This window comes from Pterocles gutturalis, unplaced genomic scaffold, assembly GCF_000699245.1.
Source record: "Pterocles gutturalis isolate BGI_N339 unplaced genomic scaffold, ASM69924v1 scaffold25846, whole genome shotgun sequence".
NCBI lineage: Eukaryota > Metazoa > Chordata > Aves > Pterocliformes > Pteroclidae > Pterocles > Pterocles gutturalis.
The window spans coordinates 3892-23930 of NW_010101163.1; the positions used below are offsets into that span (position 1 = coordinate 3892).

At 41.6% G+C, this 20039-nt stretch overlaps 1 protein-coding gene across 1 annotated transcript in view; it reads left to right on the forward strand.

Annotated features, from left to right (window-relative positions):
• Nucleotides 1-12051, forward strand: part of TMEM233 (transmembrane protein 233) — a 15932-nt gene extending 3881 nt beyond the window's left edge. Inside the window, exons 2-3 of the mRNA XM_010082540.1 lie at nt 3529-3663; nt 11595-12051. Coding sequence (XP_010080842.1) covers nt 3529-3663; nt 11595-11606 — 147 coding nt within the window. The 3' untranslated portion in view covers nt 11607-12051. The remainder of the gene's footprint in view (nt 1-3528; nt 3664-11594) is intronic.
• Nucleotides 12052-20039: the final 7988 nt, after the last annotated feature.

Sequence of the window (20039 nt, forward strand, 5' to 3'; positions counted from 1 at the left end):
GCATTTTTGCATGCTCCTTCTCCTTGCAAATTGGTAAGCTTTTCCTCTGTAAGAACGCTTTCAACTTGTTCTCAGAGATGCAAAAGTCCTGTGCTTCTTTGCGTGCCACTGTACAGCCTGGAGAACAAACTCCCCTTTCATTGTGTCCTTTCATTTTCCAAAATCAAGCCTGGTTCTGAATTGCTCCCTGAGTCTTCCCTCTTCTTTCTCCTTCCCTGTAAGTTGTTTTCACAGTGAGGAGTCATACTGAGCCAGCATGTCTCGTTCTTCCTTTGGTCTGAACTAGAGAGAGTATCTCATTTCCAGGCACAGCCAAATTAGCTTTATTACAGCCTGGCTCCTGGAAAACCTAGAAAATGTTGATCAGAGAACATCAGTCTGGTCTGCCCAGATTTGTAAGAGATGTAGAAGAGGATTTCTGAAGTAATTCAGTATTCTTTCTGCTTTTGCCTTAAATGTTGCACTGGGAATGTGTACCAGAAAATGCCCGTTAAAAGGGATTAATAGTTTGTAGGTAATTCAGCAAATTTCTGTTCATATGAGATTAAGTTGCTTCATTGTTGAACTGAGAATATCTTTTATAAATAGATGTGTGTGAACCTGGTGAAGTCACTTAGATTGCTTAAGTAAATAAGCAGCTGCAGAACTGTGACTTTAATTTAGTTTATGACTTCATAGTGAGCGAGGTAGCAGAAACCTGAGAAATCATATGATATTAGGTTGAAAATGGCTGAAATGTGGTTTAAAAACTGGACAGACCAAATGTTGCACACAGATGCTGCATTCTGTATTATTGCCTAGCCCTTGGAAATAAACAGATGTCACATTTAAGGCTTTAACAGATAATTTTGTCTGTCTAACATTGAAAACTGGAAGCTTGATCGAAGGGCCCTTTGAAGCAGACAGAAGTAAATTAATTTCCAAGAGCTTTGCATCAGACCCCAGCCTCTCCCCCAAACCTCTTATTTCTTCTTGAATGCTGTCTGTTATGCCATTTAATTTAAACCTCTTAATAAATTTTTGTCTCCTTCCTGCCTCTCCCAAATCCTCTTCTTTATCATTAGGGCTGTTTTTCTTCTCTTCATCATGAATTTGTATTAAAATTACATTATTTATTAAAGTCCACAGAGTGAATTATTTATGTAGTACCTGCAGAAATTGCATGGAAATTCTCCAGACTTCCTAAATACATTAGTAAAATTGCACAAAACTGCAAGCTGGTGCTACCATGTCTTGCTTACAACTCTGTCTCAGTCTTGAGACCACACGTGTGGGGAAGTGAGTTTAGAGTGTTTGCAGGACCGCTCCCTAGATGTCGTGCAAAGTGAGCCCTTTGATGGGCGGGCAGAACAAAGTACAGGGCTGGGGTGTCAGTGATGCTTCTCCATGTTTCTCCCTGTAGCCACAGTCACATTCATAGTTGCCGACAGAGGCAGGAGGAGAAGTCAGCCTGCTCAAGACAAAGCCAAGCCATGTTTCTCCTGGTACTCCTTTTATTGACCTTCCTGAATTTATTCTGAAAAAACCTAAGAAAGCTATTCTCTTGTAGATAGGAGTGCTGAAAACAGTGGAGTAACTTAGGCAAGGGGGACTGTGCCAGCTACCCTTTGTCACAGGAGGCTGCACTGGTGGAGAATCAGAGGTGACATCATCCTATTTGACTATGTGTTTGTGTCGGTCTCTCATTTCCATCTCTTCCCTCCTTCCCCACTGTATCCTTTAAGTCCACTAGCCAACCTCAACAAAATTTGACAGCAGAGCAGAGGTATTAGTGATATTCTTTAGGGAAATAAAATAGAGAAGTGTTTAGGCATGTAGGCTTCCAGGAAGAGAAGAAATGTATCAGTGCTCTCTTTAAGGGCAAGAGTGCATCAGCTGCTCAGTCTTTCTTAGACACCAGAGAATAAGTATCTGCACTTATCCTTGAGATGCAATTCTAGGAATATAGGTTTCATTGCTTTGGGACTCTCTTGGCACGAATGATCTTACTGTAGTGCTAACACCAGGGATGCATCTAGCCCATTAACTTCTGTGTGCTCGCTAATTGACAGGACACACACAGAAAATGCCTCTCTTTTTCTGCTTGGGGAAAAATGGCTTTACAACAATGCTTGGTATCCTGTTACATTCGTTCCTTTCCTGATCTCCATGGTCTCAGATCTTCTTGAATTAGCTGTTGTTGTGTCTTTCCTACAAAAAGCGATTCATAACTAAAGCACTTTGTAATAGTACTTGGTGATGCTTCATGCAGTCATTTTTTAAAGACAATCTGAATTATTCAATCCATAGAGGAGATCATTTGACCAGGTCCCCATATTTCTCCTTCCACACCTCCCATTTCTGGGATACTTCCTGGAATACTTATGAGTTACTAAAGAACAGGTTATGACTAACCCGATTCCCAAAGGAAGTATGCTGAGATAGTTCAATAGTGCAATCGGTAGAGAAATCTGGACTCAGTGCCATGGTTTATGAACTGAAATCTCCTGATTTTACAAAATATTCTTAGTAATAATAGTATTTTTAAAATTTCTTTGATAGCATCTTATTCTTGGGAAAAAATTACTACAAACTGTGTTAGAATACTTCAGTGTCCTTCACTGAATCTTTTCTTTTAAAAATATGGTCTGGTTAAACAAAAATTAATTCAGAAAATCCTACAGTCTGTCTCATAAAAGAATAGAAGATCAGAGTGGTCCTATCACACCTTGCAGTCTCTGCATTAAATGAGTATAAAGCATCTGCTAAATCATGGGTGGATAAACTCATCTTTTGAGATAATATCTGTATATCTGATGTGTACCTCAGGGTGTATATGATAACAATTATCAGTGTGTTCCAAAAATGCAAAGGGACAGAATTTCTAGCCCATGAAGATGGCACTCAGATGTTTTGTTCAGATTATCTATATTTCTTCATTTTGATTTTTTTTTTCCACCACCAGCAAGCTACCTATTAATTCTACAAACTTGTTTTGAAAAGTAAAACATAGGAAAGTAGGAAATGAGTAAGATTTTTTTTTTTAAAATAAGTTTTCCTGAGGCTTTCTGTAAACATTCAGCTTATTTATGCTCCTTTTCATTTTTCTGGTCCTCTAAAGCATAAGAGTTTATTTCACTGCTAGTGAAGTGGCCAACTAACAGTTCACATATACTACAAAGATATTTCCAGAGATAAAAGCCATAGATTTATGCAAGTGGGTGGATTAGAGTTGATTTGACAGCTTTTATGGTGGTGTGTACAAGAAGATTCATCATATGAATATAGCCTTGCCACTGAAAATAAAAGAACTGTAATTGCAATGAAATATACTGAAAATGAGTGGAACAGAAAACTGGACTAGCTGCTTTCCTTGGACTGTTGACAGTGGATGTTTATTTTTACAAAGCAAATCAGCATTTTCTGAAGCCCTTTCTACAGTACCAATGTGCACAGAACTTAATGTTCGTTCAAAACAGTCATACTGGTTTGTGTACAGATTTCTGTTTAAAAAAAAAAAAAGTCACAAACTCTCTTTCTCTCCTACAGGCTTTAAACAGTTATAATCAAGGAGATATAGAAGGGTCAAAAAGACTGGGTCGCAATGCGCTCTGGGTGGCTGTTGCATCAATTATCATTGGCCTTGTCATCATTGGAATCTATTGCGTAGTTCATTTCACAACGGTAAGCAAAATGCTACTAGTTCCAATGCAAGCAGTTCTTTGTGCATAGGCTTCAGAATAAGAAACTAAGGTTTGTCAGAACTATCTAATAATGTTAGAATTTAGGGATGCGTGCATATTTTCCAAAAGAGCAATTTTTACTTATTTTACAATTTAGAAAATTCTGTGGTTAAACGGAAACGACTGTGTCTTAGCAGCAGTGGATTTTCTAGAAACTCTTGTCGCTCCCATAGGTTTTTCCAATTTAGGCCATGTGCTTTTCGTAATTTTTCTGCCCCTTAGTTTCACCATCTGCAAGACCAAGTGCATAGAGATTCTTAGATTTCGGATAATAGAGTCCCCAGGTGCTAATTTTCAGTCTCATAATCTATCCAACATATCTTTTAACTTTGCAAGGTGAAGATGACAGTCAATTATTATTTTACTACTGTTTGTTATTAAGGCAACCGTAACGATCAAAAGTGACCACAAATGTGATTTTGACTTGGCTTGCTGTGGGAAAAGGTCATCACTCAGTGCTGTGTAATTAACCTGCCTTTGTACACCTGGAACAATAGCGAAGAAGCACAACAAAGGAATCTTGGTAATCTCTGTATATACAGTGCTTACCTAGATGGATTAAAAGCTTATTTGAAAAGAGGTCAAAAGTAATTAGGGTATTTGATATCCTTTCTTAAGATTGTAGAACAATGTTTGTGGTTTTTTTTTGCCATAGTAATCTGCATTTCCTATTAAAATAACCAATTTAAATAAATTTATTATTGTCTGTGTTTGTTGGAGAGCCTTTCAGTGCACTGTACAAACTCATGTCAAAACTATAAACAGAGATCACCTCATCCACCACTGACATGCAGACACCTCCGTGGAGTGGAATGGAGTAGCTGGTTAAACATGTACAATATTTTCAGACAAAAACTTGAAGTACGTTATATTGAACTGCAGGGAAGTTAGTGGAGATGGGATCTGTTTCTGTAGGATGTTAGTGGATGGTGCTGCAGAATCAGCAGCTCACTGTATGTTCACTAATTTCCCACGCATTTTGCAAGCACGAATCTCAATTTAGTTCAGCTTGTGTTCAGTTTGTTCAGCCCTCACAGATTTAAAACCCAAGTCACTTCAGGCAGGGTGTGCCAAGTTTTGTAATTGCCAGCAGCAGTAAATTCTTCTGTTCACTTCTACTACCTTGCTCATCATTTCTCAGAGAAGGATAGCAGCTCAATACCTTTTTTTTTTTTAAGTAGGAGAAGGGCAGCATGAGGAATGGCAGCCAACGCTGACCTGAAGCATTCACATTAACCAGGGCACACTGCCTACACTTAGTTGTAGTTAACATTTCACTTCTGCTGCAGTAGGGCCCTGTGTGCTGAATGTGTGAGTGCCTCTTTGTGTCCACTGCCAGGTATTAGTGGTAGTTTGCATCTAGCTAGTATTTGTAATCACCTCGTGCTCTCCTACCCTCAAGGAAGTAAGCAGCAGTAAATCAGTATATGTCTTTATCTTTTTTTCTTAAGTTTTGTCTTTTGGTGATTTTTTTTTTTAATTGGTTTTGGGTTTGGGTTTTTTTAAAGAGAAAAATCTGTGTTAGGTGGAAGCATTGCCAGGTGCCTGGGAACCCTCAGCACACTGCCAGGATAGTTTCCATAGAGGTCTCTTGGCCAAATAGTACCTTGAGTTTTGTGAGAGCTCAAGGTTTACTGCTCTCTGGGTTTCTAGTCTCTCTATTACTTCCCTTCTCCCTCTCTCCTGTCACCCTCCAAAGGGCTCTTACTTTTAAGAAAGTCTTTGATTGGAGCAACAATCTTTATTCTTCTGATGTGAAAATGAGTGAACAGGAGTACCCAGCTGGCCTTTCCACCCTCCATGCTTACCTGAGTCCCAGCTGTTCCCTCACCCTTGGAAATTTATATTTTTACTATATTGTTTTTCAGTTTGATGTGCCACTGGTGTGGATGGCACCGCATGCTCCATGCAGTTATCTCACATCCATTTGTACCTTGATCATGATTATTTAGCAACAGCCACTTTGCACTCTGATAATGTGAAGTGATTGTAAATTACTTCTATGCTGACTTTAATATATATGCTTCAGTAATTAGTAAGATAGTACAAAATAGCTGTAATAGAATAATATGATAGTCAGCCCTGTAACTGATTTGATTACCATTAGGCACAGATGTGATGTTCCCATCACCTACATGTGCATTTTTCCTGAAAGTCAATTTAGACTTCAGCAGTACGTATTAAAAGCTTGGCCCTTCCAGGATTCATTACTGTGTGTTTTATCCACAAGAAATTCATCAGCTACCATATTACCCAGTTGCCCCTTCTTGACATTCCTTGTGACTTATTTTGGTCTTCAAAGGATAAGAAGTCTCATTGCAAATTACCTTTGGGAGTACACCCCTGTATTCTCCTTCCATGTTCTTATGTATCTCTCCTTAGAACTTGTTGTTTCCCATCCTACCATCCCTTTTCTCATCTGTGTTAGTACTTTCTCTGTTCTCGTGTGACTGCTAGAGCTTCACAGAGGGTGTTACTTTAGTATTCATAAACCCTTTGATAAATGTCACTAGCTTATTCTGATTTATCCATGGTCCTGCTGATGGTATCAAAGATGCAAGGTGTAATGTGTTTGAGGGCTGGATGAGCTTTGGGAGTTCTTCCGCAGCGTCCCAGGTCTGAGTTTCTGGAAATCGATAAACCTGAGACATCCAAGTCAGGTTGGCAGGAGGGAATCTCTATCAGTTGTTACACTGGTTTTTGTCTTGGTACAGAAACTTGTTTCAGGCTCGGCCAGCTCTCAAGGCTCCTTCAAAACATCTCCTCACCTTCTCCCAGGGAACTGGCTACACATGTCCTGGAAATGCAGATCTGCAGGCTAGGAAGGAACCTGCCTTCTCCTGTTGGAAGTCACAGACTTCAGGCCTTCTCCTGTCGGAAGTCTCCATTCAGCTCTTGTTCAATTGTAGTCTTTTGTTGTTCATCCTTTGCTTTTGGAGCTCAGGCACTATCCTCTGCAGAGGCTCTTTGAAGACCCTCTTGGTCTCCTGTTTGCACACCCTGATGGTCTGCAGTCTGCACGCCTTCTCCTGAAGCCCTTTTCCCTGGAGACTTGGTGCTTCAGTCAGAGTACAGCTTCCACCAGAGAGGCCAGCGATGTCCCAGCCCCAAAGACAGGCAGTAGTCGCTCCCTGCAGCTGCAACCTGGACAGCTACATCCTCCTTCCAAAGCTCCATCTGGGTCGAGGCATCTGATATGCCAGGCATTTGCTCCAGCAGTTTTGGGAATGGTGCACTGTGGCTTATCACCACCACTGTTGCACAGTCCCAAGCAGTCCCTTGCTGTCTTCAGCAGAGTTTGTGTCTCCTGTGCAAACTCACGACTGAACTGCTAGAAACACTCTCTGCCTCTCTTGAGTATCTCTTAAACCACTGTGAATTGAGCACTCCAATACTTCTCCATCTCTGGACCCAGACTCTTTCAGCATTCACTGGAAAGCAATTTCCTCTCTGTGAATGGTATTTCGAGATGATTAGTTCAATGAGGTCAGTGCCTAACTTGCTGAATTTCAGTAGTGTCTGAGTATCAAAACCCACATGCCATATTTAAAAACTCTAATTTGTTCCCACATCTCCTCTTCTGGCTTTTCAGTACCCAAACCTACTATGCGTTCCATCTTGCTTAGGAAAGGGGTTAAGTCCTGGGCTTTAAGCAGAGCTAAGGAGGGCTCCCATGGTACTCCACCTGCCTCAGCCAGGAGAAGAATGGCTAGTCAGAGGTGTTGAGGGTCACAATGGTAGAAACCGTAGAGAGAGTAAGTGCAATAAATTCCTGCTTTGAACAAACAGTGACATTACACCCCCAGTTCTACCTGCAGTAATACTGGCAGACTCAGGAAGAGGAAGACCCTTTCACTTTTCAGAAAATTCCTACATCTGAGCCCCAAGTTTCCTCTCATGCCTTCTTTGGTTTATTCAGTTGCAGAGCAACGGTAGCACAGGAGTAACAGCAGGTGACACCTCTGTCTGCATGGAAGAAACAGCCGTGACTTTTCATTTTGAGGATCTACTTGGTGCTAAGCCAAATCGGGGCTTCTACTGCTGCCTTGGAGAGCCTCGTTGGTCTTTAACACTGGCATGTTATCTTTAGCAACTATATATTAAGATATATAGTGATGCATATATAGTGTGTGTGTGTGTATAGATATATATAGAGAGAGAGTAAGCCTGGAACAGGGCCCACCCAATACTTGGGAACCATCTACCTTCCGCAGTCATGACCCTGAGCATAGACAAGGGGAAGCAGTCACTTGCATCACTGGAGTTAACAGCCCAGCAATAAAACTTGTCTGTCTTGATTAATGTAAACTGGTGTGTTCCTTGTTATGCTGAGGAATCACTGAGTGTTAAGCTGCGGTGTGTGCTGAATCAGGGCTGTCCCTCATTCCACACTAGGCCAAATTTATTCTTACTCCATTCTGTAAGTTTTACTGTCTCCTGTCAGCTTCTCCTGCACTCCTGTCTTGCCAGTCCTGAATGCTGAATTACACTTCCACTGCTTGCTCAGATGTAACTTAAACCAGTATTTATGTCACCACTGAGTCTAGCCCTGCATATGTACCCATAGGCATGTTGTCCATCAAGAACTGCAGTGAGAAAAGGGACATATTTGTCTTCCATAAGGAGACATCACTATAAACTGAAACAGTACAGAGCTGTGTGCCATAGGCTGCGTGGGGCCTTAATCTGCTGCAGTGTGCCTGGTGACAGAGGGAATGGCAGGAAGCCTAGTGACAGGCGACACTCAGCTGTGGACCACATCCTGAGTCCTGCCTCTAGTTTTGATGTCCTTGTCTTAAGAAAGATGTGGTATACACCTACACACAAAGGCTGCAAGGTATGAAAAAGCCTTTATATGTGCACAAAGTAAACACAATCTCTTTGTCTTGGGAAAGAAAGACTTCAGAAGCGGTAGTTAAAGGCAGTGAAATAATGATAATTTGTTGTCTGTTACGAATGAGATTGAAGGGGCATCAGAGGAAAGCAGCTTTAAACAAGAAGAAGGTACTTTTCCATGTGACATACAGTGCAGCTGTGGGACTTATTCAATTGCTGTGGATACAAAATATACAAATGATTTGAAACAGCAACAAGTGAAGTTACAAAAAAAGCTTAAATGCCAAGATGCAGGTATAATCTTGGTCTCAGAAAGTTTCTAACCTGCAAATGGCCAGAGCTGGAAGGCAGTAAAGGGAGAAAATCACCCTGGACTTAAGCCTTTTCTTATATAGTCCCTTTAGGTGTTTGCAACGTGTCACTGTCAGAGATGGGATGGTGCAAAGATGGCTATTTGCTCTGACCCAGTACTGCTATTCCTCTGCTCCTTCATGAAGCCTGTTAGGAGCCTTTCCACTGACTTGAATGGATTTGGAGTCAGCCTTCTTGTCTCTTCCAAGCTATTTTAATCAGCAAAAGCTATAATTTTGTCAGTGAATGAGGGTTTGCCAGTAGTTTGTAATGTGTGTTTTCAGAGCAGTCTCTAAACTTCTGGAGCAGATTCCAAATTCTGTTTTATTTTGCTTTTTGATAGAAAGATATTTGGTGTCTTTGGATTTCATTTGAATCCCACTGGCAGGGTTTAGGGAAACGTAATACTGGGCTAGAACCCCTTAAGTGAAGGAGACCCCAGGTATCCCAAACCTGGATCGCAACATGTCATACTCTCCTTCATGCTATCATGGGAATCATGCACTTGTATTGCATTGCTGGGTTTGCTGCAGAGCCTGTTAGTAGTCTGAAACAATATACAGCTTCTTACAGCAGATACTGTTAGACTAGCGTCTGAGTGACGCTTGACAATGCTGCTCAGGGCAGAACTAGAACTCACATGTGTTTTGCTTCCCAGCTGAGCCACAAAGCATATCATATAAAGCTCATGTCTTTCCTGCACCTCTCTAGAGGTTCTCTGCAGTCTAGGCAAGTAGGACTGAATCAAGTAGAAATGTGGAGAACTAGTAAGAAGTGTTAGAGTGAAGTAAAGACACAAGCTTTTCTGTAGAGCTCTGACTCTGCAACAGTTTTAGTACGTGGAAGGGTAGCCAAAGTACTGAAGGAAAGGAATGCAAGAAACTCTTGCCAATGGACCAGTGTCCAAGACTTTTTGTAATTCACATCTGAAGTGCATTGTCTTTATCTTGAACCCCAGTGCCACAGGCAGGGTAGAATTGTCTTCTGGTAATAACCTATGTGAGAAGGGTAGTCGTGTTTGGTGACTTTGGAATTTCATGCAAACCATTATGATATTTTAATGTTTTCATAGAGGAGTGTGAACTTCTGACCCCTTCTTTAATCTCACTTGATCTAGAGCTTCACTCCAAGGAAGTCACAGAAATACCGGCTGTCAGTATGGCTTCAAAGGAAGACAGAGAGACAGCCAGGCTGTGCAAAAAGTACTAGCTTATACTGTTTTATAATCTGTAGGGACTTAAATCAAGCATATGTGCAGTAATGCAACAATGGTAATTACTGGTAGGAGTAAGTATTTAGACTGTGCACCAGGGACAGATGTATGTATTTTTCTTACTAACTTAGAAATAATTCCTCAGGGCGAAAAAGCATATAAGATTATTTTTAATATCTATGCTGTCCCCTTCCTGAGGCTGCAAAGGCAAAAGCCTTTGCAGCAGTTTCACTGACTGTCTCTCTTTCAGAGACAGAATAAACTGAGGGCCAGTAGGATGACAGGAATTACACAGTCAGCCTCCATATCTTTACATTGCCAATGCTGTTCTCTGTACCTTACCACAGGAAAAAAAAAGACTCAAGGAAGATTACTTGCCTTTCCACTGCAGGGATTGACCTGCCAGTGACTGATAGAGCACAACGTCTGAAGTCAGGCCCTTCCTGTTGTCTTTTACCCACATTAATTCTTCATGTCCACCTAGTCAGTGAGCTCATACTGCTGCTTTTCTATTTGTAAAGGTGCTAATTGATTATCTCCTTGATACCTTACCTCTTTTTACTGGATTTATAAAAATGTAAGAGTTTAAAGTTCTCTGCCTGTCTGTTGAATGTGTTCAGTCAGCTCAGAGGCTGAGTAGTGGGCAGACGCATGTAGATGCACAGAGGCAATATAATTACATCAGCCTCATTTCCTTAGCAAACCACATTAAAAATTTGGGTCCAGTTGTTTCATCTGTGCATGGAGGAAATGTCCCCACAATAGATTCTGCCCCCTGGAGTCCTGAGTAACATCCAGGAGACAATCAACAAAGGAGTTAATGCTGTCTGCAGGATGTATTTACTGTTTAGTGCCTCATTTAAGGAGCTGCAAAAAGGTATATGCTTGATGGAGAAGATATCTCAGGACTCTAGCAGAGAGCCCAGCATCCAGGAACAAGCCAGTGAGATCAGTACATCCAGGGTAATGTCTGAGACCTACCCCCAACGCAAGAATTTGAGGGAGCTTCTCAGACCTTTCCTCTCCTAGTGCAGGAGCACAGGAGAGGTTACCCAGTCTTTTAAAAACTGTCTTGTATTGCTGTTGTATTTACCAAGTTGTTTACTGCTGAGAGTACTGTTGTTGCCTGACTGTTTTATGTAGCACTTCAAGGAAGCAGAGATGCTGTTGAACTCATGAAACTTTGTCAAATAAGAGCTCATTTCTGGGCACTGAAAGATCCTAACTTGCATTGATTCAGGTAACCCAGTTTAAAAATTCAGTTCAGATTGACAGATGACCGGTGCCGTTAGCTTAGCTCTTTGATTCAAAATTGTATTGAACCACTAATTTAAAGGACGTTTGTTAAGAGAACAAGTGCCCCTAATGTGGCATAATGTATCCATTAGATCTGTAAAATTAATAATTTAAACTCACAAGGTAAACTCTCTGTCTTTGTTCCTTTAAAAATATGTATTTCTGTGTCCTTGCAGCATGCTATCTGAAGACCAGGACTGTACTTGGAGGATATAATCATGTAAATCTAAGGAGGGGAAAAAGAAGAGGAGAAGGAAACCCTTCATTCCAGAATGTTAGATTTGGCCTACAAGTCTGCAGAGGCATGGTGCTGGTGGATGAACTGATAGTCCAGTTAGTTAATCGGCATGGCGTAACCAGGTTTCAATATTATTTATTTTTAAGGAATCTCAGCATAAAGCAGCATTTTCTCTTTTACTGTAACGTATAATGAAATCTCGCCCTAACAACTCCCTTTTTTTTCTCATTTACATGGAATGTATGCTAGATCCATGATGTTCCCTGGCTGACGCTAGCCAGACAAAGCCAACATATCTAGACTGTTTATAGTGCACAATGTAAGCTCTGATGCACAGCCTGCTGGAGCTATTAGAAGAACTCCTGTTACCTCCAGTGGGTTTTGGATCAGGCCATTTATTACTTTAAAATAGTCTCAACATAACACAATCGTAACTATGGGTTTGTGATTTTATCCTGCTATGTGATTTCATAATGCTGTGGGCGTATGCTGACTCAGCAGCTGCTTTCTTCTGTCATCCTCAGCTTTTAGGTCTTTACCTTGGAATTTTAACCACCTGGGACCGATTTCAATCACTTGATTATTAAGAGACACTTTTCTTCCATAGCATCTGTATTTTTCTTAATTATTTATTTTTCTGTTGTCTTTCATTGTTGAACTCCCTTGACTTAGCTCCAGTCCTGCATTAAAGTTGCAATCATCATATTTTCCTCTTTTAACTTCACTTATGTAAAAAGTTCCTATTTTTTTATCTGACAAAAGATATTATTTTTAAATAGATGTTCTTCTTCATCCCTTTGTTATTGTTCCCTAGCAAGTTTCATTGTGTTCTGCTTTGTTCATGTCTTTTTTGTTTAGTTCATCCTCTCATCTTGCTATGAATAGTCTATATATATATATCAGTGCAGTTAGAGATGGACAGACTTTTGTACCCTTACATAGTTACATACGCTCTTGCTGATCCTAAGATTTTACTCTGTGAACAGCCTTCAGTTAGAGAACTGATGGCCTCTAAATTACCGCAGTTTGATACCTTACAAAAACTTTGCATGGGACAGCTATTTTTTATTGTCTGAAAACTGTTTAAAAGAGTATATCTGTTTTGTCACACAAATATTCATTGTTGAAAGGAGTAAGCTCTGGTGAGCATTAAGATGGCTACATCTTCAGCGGTTGTTGCTCTGTTTGCTTTAATTGTTCCTACGTCTTCAAGCAAGCTATGCCAACTTACACTTACTCTCCTTGTGCTAACATAAATCTGGACTGACTACCCAGAAATGCATGGGAATTTTGCAAGTGAGAAAAGAATCATGCCTGGCAGGAGTACAATCTCCCAGAAACCATTACCTGTTAAAGCATATGCCTGGAAGTAGCATGTATTTTCTGTGCCTTGATATTATGCTTTTAATGTGCTTTTTCACTTTTCTTTCTGAGAATTCTGTTTTTCATTGAAGTCAGTGATGCATCACCTGTCCTTAATTACTCCAGTATAAAACTTTAAGGCCAGGCTGGATGAGGCTTTAAGCAACCTGGTCTAGTGGGAGGTGTCCCTGCCCATGGCAGGGGGGTTGGAACTCGATAGTCTTTAAGGTCCCTTCCAACTCAAACCATTCTGTGATTCTATGAAAACTTCACGAGCACTGGTGAAATCAGTTGTTTTCTTCAGTATTTACCCTGATCGAATTTCTCCATGTGGGAATCTTGCCGCTGATTTTGATGATCCCAAGAACTGGCTGTTCTATGAACTTCTCTTTGGGTTTTGAATACTATTACAATGGTCCGATATGTCTTGTGGAACTTCTAGTAGCTTGCCTTATTATCAGATATGATAGAACTGTCATTGAGAAGTGGAATAAAATTACTTTTACTTCATGTCCATACTGGTATGTGGGAAGCGTCTTTCCTAAGTTTTGTTGCCTCTTCTATTTTAAAAAGTAATGTTCTTTTTCTAACCCCTTGGGCAGTTTCAGAATAAAGTGAATCAAAGCAAAAGCAGCATTTCTGGCCTACGTGATACCATACAACCAGTCTATCCTGTAGCTGGTACAAATCAGAAGCTGCTAGAGATCAGTTAATGCTCAAAACATCAGCAAGGTAGGCTCTTTGCTTGATTTTCAGAATAGTATCCAGAAAGAGCGGTGAGGCCTTTTCAAAATGGTCCCTCGGTGGTCTCTTCAAGGCTTTCCTACCATGAGGAGAAAGCCATCAAACGAGGTCACCAAAGGAGGTCTCTCTGTAGGTAACAGAGGTCAGATTTCCACCACCTTGAGCTGCTGGCATCAAAGTAAACACCATTGGATTGCTGTAGTAATAATTTTCTACATCATTGTACTAAAAATCAAAGAGTGTACAAAAAGTTTCATCTTTCTGCAAAATACTGAACTCCAGTACTGTAAACTAAACCACAGCTAGTGGTGTGAGAGGGAAGAAAGATTTCCAGAGTTATTTGGATAGGGATAGGCAACTTGAAGTATTTTTTGAAAGTGCCTAACAAGGATTTAGATCAATAGGAGCTTGACTATCTGACTTGTTCAGATGCTTTTGAAAACCATACTGGAAATCTGACTTGCATCTTGATGCACATAAATATCTTTGAAGTCTTGCTCTTAATATAATTGAGAATTGAGCCATTGTATCTTCAGTGTTTCTGAAGATAAATGTTGCTACCTTACAGTGCTATTGATTGATATAAAAATAAAGGCTTTATATTAAACCACTTAATGTGGCAAAGGGGGAAAATGCAGCCATTTCTCTAATGTCCGTTAGTACTTCTATGTCATAGCTATTACATTATTGCTTTACTAATGTACTGGTATTGGTTCTCTTCATTTATTTATGTTTACATAAATTTTCAACCATGTTTGAGAAATGCAGTCAAACACAGCTTGTGCTGGAAATGAATACGGTCCTTGTGCAACCAAATCATTCTGTTGTAGGTGTGACAGACCCGTACAAAGTGAGGTATCAAACATAGGGAAGCCTAATGACATTTTACTGCTCAAATCAGCAAGACCCCTGGTGACAGCAGGTGAGTGTGGAAAGCAGAATGCAGTTGTCTGACTGATCTTTTAGTGCCTTCTTTATATTTTGAGGGCACATATAAACAAATGTCATTATGACAGACTCTGAAAATTACCTGTTCTGCATTGTCATGCACCTAGATTTGGATTTGGCCCATTGTTGTTCTGCATTGCACCTACCATTTTTTGGTGGGGAAAAAAAAAAAGAGCTGTTATATGTATGTGCTAATGTTATTTCACGGAATAACAGTGGGGAAGGCAGTAAAACATAGTTCAACTCAACATCTGTGTCCTGGGCAGGTGAACAGTGTCTTCCTTCCACAAAGCTGCTCCAGGCTTCAATTTTTGATGCAGTCTTCCTGCATGCTGAAGGCACCGACTAATGCCTGAAGTCTAGCTCTCTTTTCCTTCCTGCACGTATTACAGGCAGAGACAGATGGAAACTTGAAATTGCTGGCCTCAGCTCCTGGATCATGTTAGAATCTTTCGCTTCTTACAGGGCAGCTGCATTCTGCAAAACAGCAGCGTGCATGTATCTTGATATGTAACCCTAGAAGAGGGCTTCTAAATATAAGAGGGGTTTCTTTGCTGCCATACGAAGGGGGTCAGCCAGATGCTTAAACAACATGCGGTATATGTTTCATCAGATTGCACAGCAAAAAAAAAAAAAAAAAAAAAAAAATCAAGGGGACAATAATAAATTCTTAGGGTGCCTCCCTGCAGGCGCAGCCAGGAGTTTACAGCTTGTGACTTGAAGATCAGCACTGGCTCTTCAATTTGTGTGGTTGCAACCACAATCCAGGAACAGTGTGGCTCAAGGCTCCAGAAGCTGTTGGTTTTGTACCTGTATCTTTGGATATGTGCTCAGTGTCCTTTCAGCCAGGAGACAGATTGGATCTGATTGCTACCATCACTCAGAATGAGTCCAGAGGCATCTGCTGGAACACTGTGCAAGCATCTCTCTCTAGGCTCATTTCCTTACCTGGACCCTAGCTTCGTCTACCAGTTATTTAAGATGGATTTTGTTACTGTTTTGCATCCATAGGGGAGAGAGTGGGTTGTCTTTCCAGTTAGTTTTTACTTTGTGTGCATTGCGTGTGCACACATGCACAAGAGGATGCATCTGAAGGGCTGGATTCCCCAAGGCAAGTAAGATTAAATCCAGAGAGAGTCTCTGGGCTGAGTCAGGGCCAAGCTGGTAAGTCACATCCTGGTTACCTGACAGCTGTTCAGGAGCCTTTATAAAGTGTGTTTTGTAGGGGGAAGAGTCCATACTGCCAAACCTTCACTCCTGATAATGGGGTAAACTAAGAGGAGGTTCAATAGATGTGGAACTTACCCTGACTTTGGAGGAGATGCCTCCAGGCAAAGTCAGATGTTTGAAGGTCTGTGCAGGGTAGTCTGCATGGCCGCTGGCTAACCCACAGCCCTTCTGAGACAACCTCAGACTGAACACTACTTGCATGTTGGTTTCCTCTTACTATCCTCCTATCTCCAGCCTCATTTTTAATTAGTAGGTCTCTGAAGGTGAACAGTGTTATGTTGGAGTAGAAGAGTTGAGAAGGGGTGCAATGGTGATGGGTGATTTTTACGTGTGCTCACAATTTTCCGTTTCCCAAGCACAACGGCATGTTCTGCATGCACAGTAACAGTATGTGTCCCTGAAATGTGACCGAGCCTTTGAGGAGGCTGCCCAGCTTCCTCTGCATCACTCTCTGGCAGCCTGGCAAAATGGGCTAAATTCAGAAGTGACCTAAAAGGAGGACAGGGTTTGGAAGCAGATCACTGAGCCAATATAAAGATGCAGGAACAAACTTGGAAGCCCAAGGTAGAAAGGAAGGTTGTAGTAAGAAATTTAACCAGAAGGTTTCTGCAGTTAAATTTATCGTGTCTTGAACTCCAGAATAAGTTCTGCTGCTGCTACCACCTAACTCACTCTCCATGGCACAGAAGCTACAAGAAGCACTTGCTCATGTGTCCTTTATAATGTGATTTATGGCATGTCTGAATTTGATCTACCAGCTCATGGCTGAGGATGGCTCTTCTGTTTTTGTCATATCTAGCGGCAGGGCTGAGTCAGCTTCCACTTAGCTTGCAATGACTTTTCCTTGGCTAAATAAGCTTGTATCATGTCAAGCAAAAAGAACTTTGCCAGATATCAACAGTCTGATACTTTAGGCCGTCGCATTTATTTTTCAGCAGTTACTCTGGGGTAAGAGAAGGGAAAACTGCACTGAAATTAAGGGAAGCACATCAGAGCAGGCTGTGTGGTAATGGTGAGGCACATCAGCCTTGTGTACACACATCTCAGCCAGTGTTCAACAGGGGCTTAATTGCGTTTTGATTTTAACCAACTCCAAGAGAGGACCCAAACAGTGAAAATGAGATTCTGGCTTAGAGCGCAGGTGGTTGGTGAGTGCCATCCCTTTCTTGGGGCTAGCACAAGAGTTTAGCTTTGACTTTTTGTGCCTGAAAGGTTTGTAAAGCCATTCTTCACCCCATATAATCAAAGACATACATTTCCTTAACACAGGTCTCTCCTGACCTCAGGTCTGTCCTGTTTGGCCTTTACTTTCCTTAAAAATGAGTCAGCTAATGAAGAAAGATAGTAAGTGATATCTCCAAGGGGGTAGAATGACTCAGTGGTAAAGATGTTGCTTCACTTGACTCCTCAGCCTGTACAGCACCAAAAGTGCTCTGTCACGTTTGTTAGAACTTTGTCAAAGTCTGCCGAGTCTCACGATCTTATCAGCCAAGAAGCAAAATCTCTTGAAATTAATTTCTGAATAAGATGTTCTGTGTGAGTTTTAATAGTCAGGACAAGTCTAGTTCATGTTTATTAAAGAAGGTAGATTGAGTAAGGGAGAAAGGACCTGTGGCTAGTGACATGGTAAGTAACACAGAGACCATGTGGCTCTTCATATCCTGTAGGTGTTTTACAAGCATCTCCTTTTAGAACCTCACATGGCCCTGTGAGGTAGTGTAGCACAGTCATGGCACCTGATAAAGCATTTAATCAGTTACTTTTATCTTGTTGTGTAGGTTGTGGGTAGTCTGAAAATAGACTGCTTTTTTTTTTTTTTTCAAGGGAATTTCTTATTCAGAATTATTCAGTTACGTTTTCCCCTAATCGTTTTACCCTGCAGCCTGCCATTTGCAATTTGAACTGTTGCTGTGATTCACCATACAATTTGCAAAGTACCCCTTCTTTGTCCTGAGCGGACACTCACATTGGCGGTGTGATCACTAATACTAAAATTTTGTACTTGTTTTTGTGATGTCTAAATTTAATGTTTACTTAAGGTGAGTAGTTGTTCCATGGAAATGTGGGTCATGAACACAAACAAGGTCCTGAATACACCAGAACAAAATAATATGTATTTCTGAATTTGTAGTTAACTAGAAGATTTTCAATATTCATTCAACGCAGTATATGCTAAAGGTAAAAATGAATATGAGTCGTCTTGAAGGTCATGCTGGCGCTTAGGGTCCAAGGCAGGAAGGAGATCTTACAGCATATGCTAAAGGTAAAAATGAATACAAGTCGTCTTGAAGGTCATGCTGGTGCTTAGGGTCCAAGGCAGGAAGGAGATCTTTATCTAATTCTCTCCTTCTCAGTGGAAGTGCTTATGGTCACTACTCATGGGCATTCCCCAAAGTCAAAGGGCAGCTAAACATCTATGGAACAAATTATTCTGGTACCAGTGTAGGGAGCTAAGCCTAAGGGGCCTGTTGCTGTGTCTACCATCTCAGAGATGTGGCAGTTTAGAAAACTAGAGAGGGTTGTTGTGATAAATTATTTCAATGGCAAGTGACATCTCTGACATTCTCACTAGGGAAGTTAACCAGGAACCTCATTTGTGATGCGTATGGAAGTCTTGATGGATGAATGTGAGCCAACACCCCATCTGTTACATCCTCATCTGTCAGTAAGAAAAAGAAGGTTAAGACAGGTATGTAAAGGGGCAGGTGTAGAAAAAGGATTTTGTAGTCTTCCTTTGTAATGTGGAGGCTGGTCCTGGATGGAGACAAGGACTTTTTATGCCCTTCAGGTTGCAGAGCATGGAAGGAGGCAAAAAATCACAGATGCTGTTAAAGAGAGGAGCAGAGCTCCAGGGTTCCAGAAAATCAGTGGGTGGATGAACTCTTCCAGGCTGTTGTGGCATGTCTTCAGCTAATCTCTTGCTTCCCACATCTCCTGCATTAACAGCTGTAAGGGAATTGGGCCCCCACTCAAGCTGATGGGAGAAAACAATACTCCAGGGCATGTGAGGACCGTGCCTACAGACATGCCTATGAGGAGGCAGGGCGATGATTTAGTGGGCAGCAGTGGTAAGCCCCCTCATGTAAGACTCATTTTTCATGGTGTAATGTCATCCAGCCCTCATAATTCATGGGGACCAGGCACCTCGCAAGAAAGAGTTACAGGCTCTAGGGCTGTGCTACACCCACCTGTCACAACTGACAGTGAGGGACAAGAGTCGGGGTTGAAGAGGAAGCAGTCGTGGGGAAAAGAGGGAGGAGAAGGCAGCAACAGTGAAGCCCAACCACCAAGAGGTTGCCTCTGCCCTGTCCACAGGCCAGTAAGTCCCAAAGGTTCTGGAATGTAGCACACTATGGATGGATGGTTCATCACCATGTAGGAGGAGCTATCAGAATTTAATACCAGAACTTTAAACTGGATAATGCTTGGACCTACCACAGACTAGTTCCCACAGCCTCATGAGCTATTAGCAGTCCTTATCCTGCAGTTTATTACCTACCTGTGGTTCTCAGAAGTAACAAAAACCACTGCAGAGAAGTGAGGATGGGCCCCAAAGTGCAATGCTTGCAATGGGTCTGGCTGGCAGCTGTGCAGATCGTCACAGTGGTCCTGCTGGGCAAGTGATGGACAAGACATGGTAGCGTGTACCTCCAGCCTACACTGCAGGCAGTTGTGCAGGTGTAACCAGCGCACACAGGGGCATGGGCATTGGTGCTGCCCAAAAAAGAACTGGGGAGGACAAAACAATTGGGTTTGGAGACAAAGAATTTAAGAGTGCTAAGCTGTGTGAAATATCAGGATAACAGCAGCTGTATTTTATAGCAGGGTAACTGTTGTGCAGGGGCTGGGGAAGAGCTGCCCACACACATTCCCCTCGCGCCCCTCTGGCAGGCTGTCCCGTGCCGAGGTATTCTGCTCATGAAAGACAAACCAGGAGCAGCTGTTCCAGAAAATGTGCTGCAGGAGCCAGCCGTGCACTGGCGATTAGGCACGGTGAGCCTGTCTATCTCAGCAGAGTTCTTCCCACAACATAACAGCATGCCACAAGGATTCACTTAGATCTCCTAAGAATCCTTCTGTCTGTTTGCAGGTTGCTTCA